Raw genomic sequence first — 15,801 nt, 5'->3', positions numbered from 1 at the left:
GTTATGTCATTTGTTTATTTCCCATTGAAGTCATTCGTAAATCGCTTGTTGGCCTATTTCAGATGCATTTTATAAACTATTTTTAAAAGGACAGAGACGTCAATAACTCAGGTCACACAGCTGAAGCATGTGAGGTTTCTTATATGTGAGCTAACTAACGCCAAATGTGATATGTGAATGTTATATTTTGGCAGGGCCCCACAGCTAGTGGGTGTTTAGTGTGCGGTGAAATGAGTATGGTCAGTTATTATTCTCATCGTTGTGGAAATACACTTCACACTTGTTTAGTTTCACCTCCTGATTGAAAAATGAAGTGCAGGATGCTCTTCCTCTTGTTCAGCAGTGTGTGTGTGTGTGTGTGTGTGTGTGTGTGTGTGTGTGTGTGTGTGTGTGTGTGTGTGTGTGTGTGTGTGTGTGTGTGTGTGTGTGTGTGTGTGTGTGTGTGAGAGAGAGAGAGAGAAAGAGAGAGAGAGAGAGAGAGAGTGTGCCACTGATTGTGATGAAACTCAACATCACATGTTGAGGCACATTCCAGGGTGTTCTGCTCTCTTCCAATCCTCTGGCCATTTCCAATAAGAAATGTCAGCTTCATTTTTTTTTTTTTTACGAGGTCTCTTAACTAAATCAAACCTGCCTCAGTTTAAATCCCTCACCTCCTTCCCTTCGGCCATCTCTCCTCTCCTGCCGTTTCCAAATACTTGCCACCGTGTGTGAATGTGTATATGTGTCTAAATGTACAGCTCAGTTCCACATGTAATCAAATCTAAATTTCTCTCCAGTGCTTCCTCTTCTGTTCACAACTAAGAGCCAGGTCAGCCTTTTTTTTTAAAAAAACGCTTATGTATTTTACTGTGCAGTCATATTAACTGGACTGGTCAGTCTTACACCACTATATACAGTATATGATAGAAGATGAATCTTTTCCAATTTGTTTCAACCTGTTTGTGAGTATTCCTGCCACATTTCTTGCTGTCAGTCACCAACTCCCATTATTAATATACAGTTGTTTATATTTAAAGGTGTCAGTTCACCCCCCACATCTCTTCATCCCTGCCTGCCTGTTGTCTGCAGCTCACTGGGTAGAATGAGGCGAGTGCCAGTCATAACAAGGCCCAGGATAGGAAGAGGTGATGTGGGCTGCAGACATTGGGGCCGCTTTGCTGCAGGAGGATAGGGGAGGAAATATATAGCAAAAAAAAAACAGGCCTGTGTGTGTGTGTGTGTGTGTGTGTGTGTATATGTGTGTATGTGTTTGTGTGTGCGGGCAGGAGCAGGCCAGCTTCAGAACAGGAAGCAGAAACAATGGCTTCTAGATGAGAGTGGAGTTGAGGAATGGGGGGAGACAGGGGGTTCAACTGCCTGGTATGTTATCAACAACCACCCCCCTCCCCCCCGCCCCCTGGCCCCCACCCCACACCCCATCACACTATTGCGTCACCGCTGTTATCCTCATTAAACTGTTTCCATACAAACAAGAGCATATTTTACATCATTTGACAGCCACTCTGTTAGGTGTACAAAGTGGAACAAACAAACAAACAAAATGGGGGAGGGTACTCACGTGCATTCCCCTGGCACTCTGCACCTCCCATGCTGCAGGCTGCATCCTTGTTTGCAGATGGCTATTGGGAGAAGAGAAAGTTTGCGTTAGTTCCAGAATCATTAAATACCTTCATCAAATCCTTTCAAAGGTCTTTTCTGGTACCTTTTTTTGCACATGGTCAAATCGTTAAAATCTCATTTCCTGTGTTTTCTTGTTTGTGCAAAAGGCAGAGAGTCTTTGCTGCGGAAACAATGGATGGCAAAGACATCGTCGGAAAACTGAAGGTGTCTCCAGCAGTTTCCAAACATTCTCTGAATTCTTGACATGAACTTCAAAATATTATCCTGAAAAGGGGCGGTAAAGCTTCCTCCTTGATATCACAGACTATTAAAGCCTGTGTAATTTTAGGATTTTGATTTTGATGCATTGCTGCAGATCTTCCCTGTACCTGTTTTGCAGTCCAGTCCCATCCAGCCCTCCATGCAGCCTCTGTTTCCCAACTGGTCGCACACATAATGGCCGAAGTAGTCGTCGCGGGGACGGCAAACTTTGTTGCACTTGACACCGTAGTAGTTTTCGTCGCAGCGTACGCGGATGGTGTACTCGAGGCTGGCGATCAGGCTTTTGTACTCCACCGCCTGCTTCTCATCTCCGGGGTTGATCATCCCTTTGTAGATGCTGCGCTCAATCAGAAGCTCATCATCTACACAAAAGACAAAAACAAAACAGTGGGAATTGTCAATGTTGTTATTTTGTAATGGATTCAAGTGTACAGGTCAAGTGTTTGGGTCAGTGAAGAAAAGTCTAAACAACAAAAAATTCTGAATGACATTCCAAGGAGTAGGGCTGATTCCGGTTACGGGATTTGACCCAACAACCCGGTGTTTAGTGAGATAAGACAGTCCATGAGGCGTCGAAGAATGCACACATCAGAGGGAAGGTGTAACCCCCGGTCAAACATCATTCTGCTCCACCAAGAATGTGGAGAAAAAAAAGAGGGAAAGAATAGGAAAAAGAAGTGAGCACAACAGAGGTCTACGAGGGCTTGATAACCCAAATGCTTTTTCACTTTTCCTGCTTGGTAAAATGCTTCCCCCCCCCCCCTCCTCCTCCTCCTCCTCTCCCTGCCTTCCCCCTCTCAGGATATCCAGCCTCGACTCCATCGGAGCCAGGCCGGAAATAATAAGAGACGTGGAACAGACGAGGAAGGGCGACATAGGAAAGGCCCTTTAGCTTGTTCTCAAGGAACAGAAGAACCCTGACCCAGCAGGCTTTGCTCTGCTGTAGCCTGGACTAGACAGAGCTGGAAGAGCTCATCCTCAGGGCTGTTGTCCTCAGAGGGTTGAACAAAAGCACCAACACATTCATTCAGAGTTAAATGGTTGAAATCCACAGAGAATAACGTGACAACCAGGTTTTTACCTCACATAGCATTGATGTTTTGCAAAATCAGTTTGTCATGAGCTGAGATACACGGTCCACTTTTTATCTCTCTGACAAGGCAGTTTTTCAGCAAATCCCATGAGGTTTATGCAGACTACATCCACACAAATATGTTTTCCTTTATTTCAGTGTAGAGACCGACAATGGGGGGAACAGCGGGGTATGACTTGCATGAAAGGTGCCGAAGGCTGCAATTAAACCCAGGAAGTTGCATTGATGTGACATGCACTGTAATCACTTGGCTACCAAGAAACTCTGTATGTCTTTGGTTCAAAATGCATGAAAACGCATATCACATGACCATTCGCCTACACTGGATATGCCTGTGCTGTTGTAAACACAGTGTAAGGTCGCTAGACACAGGAATTATGGCAAATCACTCAATAAAATAGCTTCCTTCCTGCACATGTAGGTAGTAGTATAAGTAGTTATAAAATGCAGAATTTAAATGCATAGCAGCTGCTAGCATCAACACGTGAGAGGGCTGTGACCAATCAGGGAAGAACATGGCGTGACCATAGATTATATTAGCCTCTTGAGACCATCCTGATCTTGCAAGCTACATTGTATTTTACTCGCCATAATGCAGCTCTACCACCCCGATTGCTACAGGGCAGATTATGGCTCAAAAATTACAACATCTCTCTACGATATTTTGGATTTTTGGATACAGAGGGAGGTAGTGGAGCCGTGACGTCCATCTTTACACACCGTCTTTGGCCGTGACCAATAAGACCCAATCGCAAAGCCAGTCCTAGTTTCACAAAGTTTTCGTACTAAAAACAAGCCAGAGGCAATTTGGTGTCTCTGTTTTAGGGGTTTGAAATGCTGGAGTTGTGTAAACGTATTTGCATTTTTCTGTGGATGCAGCCTTACTTAAAGAAGTAGGTGAATTTTCTCAAACCATAAACAAAAGTCAGGTGTCATTTTTTCTTTTAAAAAGTTTAAAAAGTTCTCCCTTCAGCTTAAAATGAAGATGAACTGTTTACCAATGAAACAATGAAATTAAGGGCTTAAACCTTTAAATCACATTGTGCCATGTGAAGGGTCGGGATTCATTTCTAAAACATTTATCATTTCTCCACGTTTATTAGAATCAACTTTTTACTGCTTAAATGTTTGTGTTGAATTGAACACATGCATCCCTTTATATTCTAATGTCATCATCAATAACTGCTGAAGTTTGACAGTGTAAAAAAAGGAATCCGTTTTCATGCTGTCCTGATTTTCTGTCTCTCTGTGAGCTAACACACTGCCACAGATTTCAGTCCCACACACCCACCACCTAAAACATACAGGGCACACACACTCACTGCTGTTCATCTCGAGCAATTAGATATAAAAATATAGACCAATCATGAGCTCTCTCTGTAGTGGAGGAGACACGCTAAGAGAGGCTCGTTGTTACCAGGGAGAGCAGGAGAGAGTGGGCCATATAAAAAGCAGCTTATATAAACACCGAGGGGCTTCAGGTCTGAGCAGCTGATCGTGTCCACTGTCTGTGAGGAAGACAGGATTCCTTTTAGAAACAAAGCCTGACTGGTTTCCACAAAGACACTTTATTTGTTGGTGACATGCAACAAGCTGCTTGTAACTGGAGTGTTTTGTGGGGCGTCTGTGGCACTTTTGCTTCAACCTTTGACCTCTTTACAGCCTGTGGCTTGTAACAGTGGTGATCTATGAACTGAAGTCCAGGCTGTGTTCACAGCGCCTGTTAAAAGTGTTTTCCTTCACCTGACCTTTGATGGCTTTAACAAAAGATGTACAGTCACATGTTGTCTTCTAGTTCCCATCTGGACCACATGCATGTGTTAGTACACAATCTGCAAAAGCTCTTAGATACTGAATTTGAGAAATTCGCCTGCTTACTGACACAAAAAGGGGCATCCTTTTTCATTTTATAAAATAAACCGATCATGTAAAACTCTCATGATGGTTATGTAAAACACTGAACGCTTGTTTGTCTGTGTGATTCTCTTCCTCAGAGGTGACAGCCTCAGTGTGGGCAGTTACAAGTAGCTAAACCAAAAAGTGATTATTTTTTACTTCCCAGGTTGTTCTCTTGAAGAAGTGATAGATTAGCCTCGTGAGACCATCCTGATCTCTCTCGAACTCAATTGTATTTTACTCTCAGATCAGTCTTCTATTGTGCGGTGGAGAAAATTTGGATAAGTTTGACCAGCGAACGAACCAATCAGCGTTGGTTTTGAGGTGGATTTAAGTGACGAAACGAGAAGCGACTGTTCAGTGTGAACAACATGGCGGCTTCCACGAAAGAGATAAGCTCAGCTATCGATCAAGCCGCTCACAAACTTTTTTTTTCTCTTGGATCCTTCTGTTGGAATATGGACCGGGCACCTAAAATGGTGCCTTTGATCCGGAAATTTACGTGACACAAATGGCAAATATCCTTAACAGACATGTGGTTTACTTTCTTATCTTTGCCTCGAGGCTGTTAGTACGTCATACGCTTCGTTGATCTGATTGGTTGATCTGGCCCGTATGTTGGTGATAGACGGATGGTTTATCCAATCAGCAACCAGTATTTTCGCCTCTTCCCAAATATCTCCAAACGAGAGTTCCCAGATGTATATGCTGAGCAAACAACAATCAATCCATCTGACAGAGTCAGGTTAGAGTTAGAGGCCTGAGGAGGTGAAAATACCTATTTTACTGCTTATCTTGGTTCTAGATAATGAACGGTGGCAGAAAATCCCTCTCACATCAACAGTTACTTAGCGATGATAAGCTGACTATTCTAGCGGAGGCATCTTCCTCCAGGTGCTGCAACAACAACCTTTAAAGCCATCTTAAGGAAGCTGTAATAAACCAATAACTGTTGATCATTAAATATTACCCCTCTTCTCTCTGTGGATATGTTTTAACCTGCTGGGTTAAATTATTAGGTACAAGAAATTGCACTTAATTAACCTTCCATTGCTGCTCACAGCTTTACGCGTGCTTCAGTAAAGATGCAAATGACTTTGTTCTCATTGCCTGCATCTACAGTATGTTGATTATTATACTGTATGAGCAGAGTTCCACTTTACTTTTCTGAAACTGCACTAATAGAAGTTGATACTTTAGTTGTTTTTATTTAACAAACTGCAAACTGTCATCAGTGCTAATGTTGTTGGATAAAGTTGGCAATGCTTTATATTTTTGTTATTGTTGAAAAACAAATCCCATGAAAAGGCCGAAACAGAAAGTATATTAGTATGTCCTTTCATACACTGTCAGTCCACTGGTTCCTGCTGAAGACATTCATGTTTAACAACAGCTCACAAATATATTGTTTTTTTGGTAAAAGAGGCTCAGTGGAGTTTAACAAATGTGACTCAATCAGGAGCTCTGCAACTAATTATAACTTTCATTATCGATGAATGGATTAATTGCTTGATCCATAAAATGTCAGAAAATGGTGAGGTGAAAACAAATCAATTTGTAGCAGCTCTGGAGGAAATAGTGTATTTGTTGGGGACTATTTCCCGTGGCGGATTAATCCACATTTGTTGCTCCACTGAGTGTTTGTGGCAGCAGGTCAGGACGGTGTGTGGGACTGAGTTAAAACAAACCACAGTATGTGTGTGTGTTCATGATGATTGATTGTGGTTGTGACTGATTTAATAGTCGTTTCTCCAGTACAGATGTTCCACTGCTATCATCAACACAGAATCTGAAACAAAGCCAGGATCGGTACATCTCTACTTCTCCAGTGAAGCTCCACACCAGCCAACAATCCACGACACACAGAGTCAACAACAGCTCCGTCCTCTTTTCTCCTGCCCTTTCTGCTTTGTTTTGAAACAGGCGGGGGCTTCCTGAAGCATAAACAGCCTTCACAAAGCCTTCTTTTTCCTGAGGCCTCTCCGACCCACAGCCCAGACCTGTTCACACCAGGCTGCTGTAGCGGCACACACTGGAACACAGGGTCGGAAACTCGCTGCATGTCCTCACCTCGAGCTTCTTCTGCCATCTCCTTATTACTAGACTCTTTGTCTGAAGCTAATCTCACAGGCTGGTGAATACTTCAAATTGTTTTGTCCAAAGCCTAAAAATGTTCAAAGAAACTATGCTGAAACAAATAGTTTATTAATTGATTAGTTGATCGACAGAAAACCCTTCAGCATGAAAAAAAATGTTTTAAGCACAAATGCAAAACATTTTCTGGTTTCAGCTTCTCAAATGTAAATATTTGCTGTTTTTCTTAGTTTTCTGTGACTGTAAACTGGAGTGGAGGTTCTTACCAGGTTCCTAAAGTTGTGCTTTAGGAACCTGTTAAGAGCTATTTTCTAGTTTCTCACATTTCTGATAATAAATAGCGACAAAAAGAACTGAGAAAAGCAGCAAATCCTCACATTCGAGATGTTGGAATTTCTTCTCAATGAATGACGTATAATAATGTCTATAACTTAGAGCTGCTCCATTAATCACGATTATTTTGGTCAATACTGAGATCAAGATTATTTAACATGATTACTCATTGACTTCGGAAACATTTATTGATAAAAAATATTGTAACAGAGGATTTATGTAAACTTTACATATAATTCAACTTAAATTCAATATAATTATTTTTTTAATAAAATGAGAAATAAACAAATAGACATTTAAATAAATATTATAAACATAATCAATGCAAATTTAATAAGATCACAATAAGTGAGATCAACTATGTTGTAACATTGGTGCACTTTCAAAACTGACAACTACTAAACTTATATTTGACACTTCAGTAAACTATATCCAACACGTTATAAAACGAGTTAAAGGTGCACTGCTGTGAAGGAAAGGGCGCGCTTCATTTATAACACAAGACAGAACAAGAACGTCATTGTGAAACAGAATGTGGCACAATAATCATTTTATCTTCAATATGTTGTTTTCATAATCGTTGGAAGCCAACATAGGAAATGGAAAATAAAATGTGGTTCATGGCCCAGTCTTACTAGAATGCCTTAATATTCTTATCAAAAGATTTTTCTTCAAACTGATTATCCGACTAAAATCCTGCCTGCCACAGCGGATACTCAGTGAGACTGGTAAACAACAAACAGAACAGAGAACTTGGTTTTTACTAACTTTCATTTACTGTGGGTCCACTTCAGATGAAATGTGCAGATTTTTGAGCAGTCAGAAACCAGTTCATTGTTCTGGCAGACTATCAGAGGACTTGGGAATGGGCTCTCGGGCAAAATAGAACTTGATCTGGACATCCCTAGATTCTTATTCCTGTGCACACCTGGTCCATAACAGATGACAACTCTCTCTCTAATTATGCCTTAGTATCACTAAAGCTGGATGCAACAGGTTCATGCCTGCTCTCTGACGTCTGTCGAAAGCAGCTCCTGAAAACGTAGGAAACCCCAAACTGAGGCAGGAACAGACAAGTGAAAGTAAAAAATAATAACACTTAATGCCCAAATATTTCCTGAAATGAACCTCCTGAGCATCACAGATGAACTTTCATGGAGGAATTTAGCTCGTTATTAAATGACGCTTATATTTTTAGTGCATCCAGTGTGACTTACAAAGAGGCAAACAGGTAATGTTTCACTTTGACAGGACACTTGGTTGCTGACAGACTCACTGATAGTATCACGCAATGAAAAAATACTCAGTCCACGTCTGCAAGACGTGACACGGCGGTCGAGACGTCAGCACCTCTCGCCTGCCTGCCTGTCACTGCCCTGCAGCCGCGCCCCTGCGAGGATTGATAAAGCATCCCTCCAGCCGTCACACAGCCACGTCTACAGGTGGTCGAGCAAGCAAGGACTCTGGGGTCCCAACAACCACCACCGAAGCTGCCATCCAGGGTGGAGGCACGGCAGTTTGGATGCCAGCCTGTCACAGTGTTTCAGCATAATGAAGTGGCGTGCAGTAGCCGGACAGCTGTCGGGATGCTAATTAGGAGACATCAGAGGAACGAGGGAGGGGTGGGTGAAAAAAGAGAGCCGTGGTCCGTAATTAATGGCTTAACGATGCAATGCTCTCACAGGCTTAATATAGAGAGCTGAAAACAGTCTGAGCGACCCTGAAGAGAGTGCGAGAAAGAGGGAGATGGTGGTGGAGGAGCTGTCAATCATAAGTGAGATCTCTGAATGGGAAAGTCCGATCCGCAGCTCAGTTTCTGAATCACTGTTCATCTTCTCAGATGTGGACATGAACGTGACATGCTCATACAGAGCAACACTCCCAAAAGATGGCACACACCTCCATTCCTTTCATTGCAGGCGTTTTTATATCATGAGTCCGTTTGGCTTTCTTTCCACTGTTGTTTCTTAATTCCCTGAGTGAAAGTCCTGCGTTTTGGGACTCACTGGGCCTCTCTGTGACTTTCACTTTCTCTGGGATCACTAAGTCCATTTTTTATGACTTTATTAATCAGGGGAACCTCATGATTTATGATTACTTTATTTAAGATTGTTTCTTTTTCACTAAAACAAGATGTGTCTTAACTGTGATGCAATAAAAATATGTGTTTCTTTAACTAAATGTGAGGTAAAGTAATTCCAATGTCATTTGAACTGTTTTTTGGCCAGGATGATCGTGACATGGCATTTGCATATGGTCCCATGTTTATTTGATAGCTAGGTCTTACGTGTCGGCAATGTGACATTATTATGGGAACAAATCACTAAAACAGACCAACCTACTATCTCGTGCAGTGTGAACAATCAGATATGGAGTGAACTGCAGATTATGAGCCGCCTATCTGAAGTCAAAGCCATAGCAAAACCAGAGGCAGACCAAAATATGAAGCAAATACTGTGAGCTGAGCAGAATCCCATTTAACAGGGCTATGAAAAGAGCATTTTAAAGCAGAATGAGAGGACAGAGTGACTCAGGATGGAGATGAGAGAAGCTGTGTGCAGAGGGGCGATCCTAACCGTTGCTGTGTGTGCCGTTGTCCCTGTCCCACGCCGTCACAATCACAGTGTACGCCCGCTGAAACACAGAGAGGGAGGGGGCAGAGGTTATCACAGTGCACGCTAACACACACACACACACCTACACACAGAAACTCAGATATGCCCCACTTCAAGACTTAGACGTGCACATGATGTGAAGCTCACACAGAAACTCAGATATGAGCTGCCGTCACTCATAAACAGACACGAGTCTTGAGTCATGACTTTTTCACACACACACACACACACACACACACACACACACACACACACACACACACACACACACACACACACACACACACACACACACACACACACACACACACACACACACTTTGCATAAAAGGCAAATAACTTTGGGAAAATAAGTCCTGTTCCCACACTGCTGTCACTGATTAGCTTCCATCCACCCGAGGCTAGTTAACAGTGTTCTATGGACAGCATGATATTTTTCATATTTCACCAGACAAGTCTGCTTTATTCTGATAATCTGCTGTCAGAGCCGAAAACTAAATCCAGATTCTTTTTTTTTTTTAACTTCTGGAGGGCGTACGTTTGTGCTTTGCCCGGCTCCACAGGGAGGTCAGCGCCTCTGGAACTTGCTCAAGGGCACTTTGTGTGGTAATGTATTGATTTCCAATGGGGGAGGGGGATTCATTTTTCCTGCCTTCTCCACAGGGTTCTGGTTAGGACTTGGTGTGCAGGGGAGACACTTGGGACGATGGGATCGATACGGTTCAGGGTTTCTTGCAACATTTGTAGTCTGAAATTAAGACTGTTTAAGCTAATGTCAGAAGCAATAATTATACCTTCAGGCTTTTTAGTCTAAGAATATTGGCTTTATGTTTGCATGATGGCTAAAGTGCATCCTCAGTAATGGACACTGTTCCTTCACTGTGATGGTGAACGTAGGTTCAAATCGTGAAAGTATCAAGTATGTTTCTCCAGTACAATCAAGTGTTAACGTGTCCAAACTGCTAGAGTGCACGTGTACTTTGCTAACAGCTAGCTTTTTGGGACCAGGATATTTCCAAGAACCAAAATGTTCATTCCTAGAGTTACATCTTTTTCATCCGTTCTTGAAAGGACTGTCACATAATGCACTACAAATAAATATGCCTCAGCAATAAAGCCGCCGAGTGTGTGTCGATCGCATGAACAGATGTCGAGAACATCGAAGAGCAGAGAGAGACACTCCTTCCATTTTAGTTCGATGGACACATTTGAAGTTAGTCTGAAGTTGGACTTAATATCACTGGGTCAGAAGTGAACACATTCATGAATGCTGTCATTGAGTTTAGTGCAGGTACTTCTGAAAGATTACAAATTATTATGTTATCATGTGAATTTGAATCCACTGTTTCCTGCTATGATACAGCGTTCTGAGAATATTGTGTGTAAAAGCGCAGCATGCCTGCACACTATGCCCTACTTTCCGGAGGAGACGGACTCCGCCATCCCACAGCAACAAACTCAAACTCTGGATTGTTTCAGGTGCGGGGCTATTTTTTTCCCCCTTTTTTTCACGGGCATCAGCAAACAAACCAAAACGGAGCTCGCCGTCTGTCAACTGCATGGGGCCGGACGAGCAGCTGTGAGTTCCCATGACCCAAGTCTGACTCAGAGCGACTGAGGGCTGCAGGGGAAGATTACAGGGGAGGTTACAAAGCGGTGCAAGGAGAGATTAGAGATGGGGACAAGACAGACACATGAAATGAAAAAGGTAGTGAGCTAAAGTGCTTTTACGGCACTTTTAAGGTCATTTTATGGTTCTCTGAGGCACAGAGAAGACGCAGGAGAGAGAAAATGACGAGTCAGATATGAGGCCATGTTGTCACAAGTATTTGAGAGTTGCTTTAGGGTGTGTTCACAACAAGCAGGTTTGGAGCTGTTTATTCAAATTAAACAGCATTTACTTGTTTAAATTTGGCTTTCATCAGGTGGTAATTCAAAACATGATGAAACTGCAGATACTTGGCCCAAAAGAGAACAAATGTAACTGACATCATCTACAACCGACAACCGCACAATAGAACTTTTTTATTCTTTTATTTTAGACTTAAAAATGAAAATAGTAGAAAATGCTCATGCCATTCATCATTTTTAGTGTTTGCACCTACAGTATACTGGTGATTTTTGGAATTAGGTTTCAGCTATTTGCTTTAGTTTCGCTTCCAACATTTATGAAAAGATGAAAATCTAGTTAAAACATTTATTGTTTCATTTTCTTTACAGTTACTGACTGGAATAGGTTGAAAATAGTTTACTAAAATATTAGATCTATGTAGGTTATGGCTACAACATATTTGATCCAATTAATTTTATTTATATTTTTATACATGATATATAGCTATTTTTTATTGTTGTCAGTATGTGGTGGCAGTGAACTTTTTTATGCATTTCGTATTTTTATATTATCTATTTAAATGTATTTATTATTTATTATGACATTCAATTATTCTTCTCATCTTTTTCAATTTTCTGTTTTTAATTATTTCTTTATTATTTTCCACATTAAACAATTAAAAAAGGAAATTCAATTCAAATTCTTTTTTTTTAAGTAAAGAACCAGAAAAAAGAAGAAATTGTGTTAAATAATTGTGATCTGAATATTGACCAAAATATTTATATGTTTTGCCATAATCGAGCAGCCCTAATAAATCAGTGCATAAAAATGAGAAATGTACGTGACTGTTGCGTATAAAACAGAATAGAGAGGGGACTAAAAGAAAGCAAAAAGTCCTGTCTTCCTCTGACACTTGCTAACCCGACAGAAACCAATCAACCATCTGTTCAGCATTATAACAAAGACCTGGACCAGGAGCAAACCAAGACCCACTGCATCTGAAACCATATGAGTCTCTATGAACTCCTGCTAGCTTCAGAGTCTGTCCTGTGTCTGTGTTCCCCTCCCCTGCTTCCCCAGTAAAAGCTTCAGACAGGTTTCATGAGCCTGGAGGTGTCTGTATGTATGTAATGTCATGTCCCCTTCAGAGAGAGCCAGACGCATTCACAACCTATTTTACCAGGCTTTCCAGACAGAATTTCAGTCTGTACCCAACTAATTTTCCAGAAAATGAAGATCAGCTGGTCCCGATACAGTCTGAGGAACAGCACTGCAGAGGTGGAGTATATAATGTGTTTATTTCCATCTTCTCCACACACTTTGAGCTGGAGCTACAGTCCAGTGCTGCTCAGGAGCTGATGTAGTCAACCAAATGTGTCGAGGGAACAAACACTGAGCAGTCATCACCAATATTAACCTGCACTGCATCTACATTTTACAGCAATAAAGCACCAGACATCACAATATTAATTAATTAACTAGCTCCTGTTTCACCCCTTTAGAAGGTTTTGTTTTGAGAAATTAACAGTCAATTATAAAACTAAAACATCAGCAGTGCAATAATATATTGTGACGACCTATATTGGAATAAAATATGTTATCTGTATCATCCAACTCTACTTTGGAGCTGAGAAATGTATCACAACATCAAGTAAATGTTTTGAGGCGGCTCACAAACGGGGTATTAGCACAACCTACCCTACCAAAGCTCCTGCTACCCTGCACCTGCTCCAGTGGCTGCTCCATTCCCATTCCAATCACTGAAACTACTGTGCTGTGAATGGCTCAGACCCTTCTTGCACCCAGGACATGGTCAAACCTCCCACCGCAGCCCGTCCACTGTGCTCTGCTACTGCCAAGCCACTTGCTATTCCCTCACGGCGAGGGATGGTGGAACGAGCTATACTGACATCAGGACATCAGAGACCCTACGAGGGCTGTCAAAACTGTCCAAAAATTATGTTTGAATATTCATTCTGAAATATTATTCTGTACACTGTCTGTGCACTGTTGGCCCATTAAAAGATTAATTCATTATTTGATGAATGTTATGTTCTCGCATGATTCCTGCAGATTTTGGGTGGTATCTTCATGGTGGATTCCACTTTGTGAAAGCAAAAGCGTTGGCTAAATGAACATAATTATAATGGAAATATTAATTATAATTGTCCAGGTTAGGTATGTTTACCCCTCACTAGTACACAGCTCTGTGGCAGGTGTTGAACCGAATCTCAGATTTACTTCTAATCAGTAATAACACTAAAAACAGTGACCACATCCTGCAGACCATCATAGGATCAGACGGGGGTTCATCTCCATCAGCTGCAGATGACACAGCAGTGATTTATGAGCAGTCATAACTCTGTAATGAGTGAAAATAAGTGGACATTATCATAATCAATCTTTCCCTTTGTAATCAATTTTAAATGTCACAGCCACTGGCTCCAGACAGATGGAGCAGTCCCACAGCCTCAGAGCAGAGGCATGTGTGTGTGTGTGTGTGTGTGTGTGTGTGTGTGTGTGTGTGTGTGTGTGTGTGTGTGTGTGTGTGTGTGTGTGTGTGTGTGTGTGTGTGTGTGTGTGTGTGTGTGTGTGTGTACATATCTTAGTGTGTGTGACTGAATTCAAGTGTGCAGTATTTGTGTCCTTGAAGGACAGGAGCTGGAGGATCAAAGAGTCACGTCCCTGCTGTCAGTGAGATGACCTTATGGGTGTGTGTGTGTGTGTATGTGTGTGTGTGTGTGTGTTCTTTAAGTGTGTATGATATGGAGGGAGGGGGGAAGGAGAGGGTAAGGACGTGTTGGGAGACACTTGACACCTCCTAACCAATTTACAGGAGTCAGAGGGATTTGAGTTTTCATTAGGCGAGGAGAAACCAGCCCACTCCTCGCCGCCTTCACCTGTTCAATGAATAAATTACGGCTTTGGCGCGGCAGGAACAGCCGCCAGCAACTCACAGCTCTACTGAGAATATACTGTACGGTCTGGAGCTGCTCAATCAATTTTCTTTTTTGTACATGCTAATGAGATTTATTCTTCCGTACAGCTGCTGCTACAACACTTCTGAGTCACTCCCTTTCTAGATTTATTCTCTGGGAAAAATGCTCTATATTTGAGTTTGCAGCGCAGTGTCTGACCTGTGATGTGCAGTGGATTTTATTTCCCTTGAAGACATTGATGGTGATGATTTTGTACCATTGGTGGCTGCTGCACTGAGTGTCATGTTCATGATTTGGAGACAGGATCACAGATTGATGTGGCAGATTAAACCACGATAAATACACATATAAACAAACCAGTCCCTATAATAATAAATCAAAATATTAAAGTGAAATTAGATAGAAATTAGGGTAATATTAGTGATATTACACAAGGCATGACTCGATAATCTAAAAGACACAGACATGGTAAGCACGAAGTTTACCAGAGCTTCAACAATGATACAATCAATGAGTTGCTCGACAGAAATGATGAAAAGATTAGTCGAGTCGGTAGATGAATCTATGATGAAAATAATGGTTAGCTGTAGCCCTGGTGTTCACATCTGTGGGCAAATTCACAAAGAATGGATTCTGGTTGCTGATAGCACCAAGAACTGCGTCGTTATCTGACACGTGTGAAGGTCTGATATTTCTGACTTTGTACCTCAGTGCAGTTTGCCTTTTCTTCTGCATCATATGTTGCCTTTGTAGGAAGAAAAATGAAGAGAGAAACAGAAGAATAAAACGTTTGGAGTGTGAGCTCCAGAATGTGACTGGTGAGATTTACAGGCATCCTTTTAAACTTCAGGACTTCAGGCAAGGAATTTAAATGTGACAGAGAAATTTAATATCCAGTCCGTCAGTCAGTGCTGTTGGTGTTTTCAGACTGTAAAAGAAGATGATTTGAAGCTTTTTAATTCACTTAATTACCACCTACTCTCTGTATTTGCTAATAATTTCACTGGAACTGTGTGTGGCTGTTAGCGCTGGTGTTTGTCAATCCGACTGTTTGCAACCAGGCTCATTTGCAGAGAAAGGGGACAATTTTGCACCAAATGTTTGCATATTTCCTAA

General features: G+C 41.7%; 1 protein-coding gene across 2 annotated transcripts in view; it reads right to left on the bottom strand.

The window, feature by feature from the left end:
• Nucleotides 1–15,801, bottom strand: part of LOC310954668 (protein jagged-2-like) — a 53,635-nt gene that overhangs the window by 24,293 nt on the left and 13,541 nt on the right. For both annotated transcript variants that reach the window (XM_083924275.1, XM_083924276.1), the window contains exons 3-5: nucleotides 9,877–9,934; nucleotides 1,992–2,246; nucleotides 1,562–1,622 (exon numbers count right to left, since the gene is read on the bottom strand). In XM_083924275.1, coding sequence (XP_083780401.1) covers nucleotides 1,562–1,622; nucleotides 1,992–2,246; nucleotides 9,877–9,934 — 374 coding nt within the window. The remainder of the gene's footprint in view (nucleotides 1–1,561; nucleotides 1,623–1,991; nucleotides 2,247–9,876; nucleotides 9,935–15,801) is intronic.

This window comes from Echiichthys vipera (assembly GCF_963691815.1).
Source record: "Echiichthys vipera genome assembly, chromosome: 12".
Classification (NCBI taxonomy): domain Eukaryota; kingdom Metazoa; phylum Chordata; class Actinopteri; order Perciformes; family Trachinidae; genus Echiichthys; species Echiichthys vipera.
The sequence above is the reverse complement of the archived record's forward strand: the minus strand, read 5'-3'. Positions and strand labels throughout refer to the sequence as shown.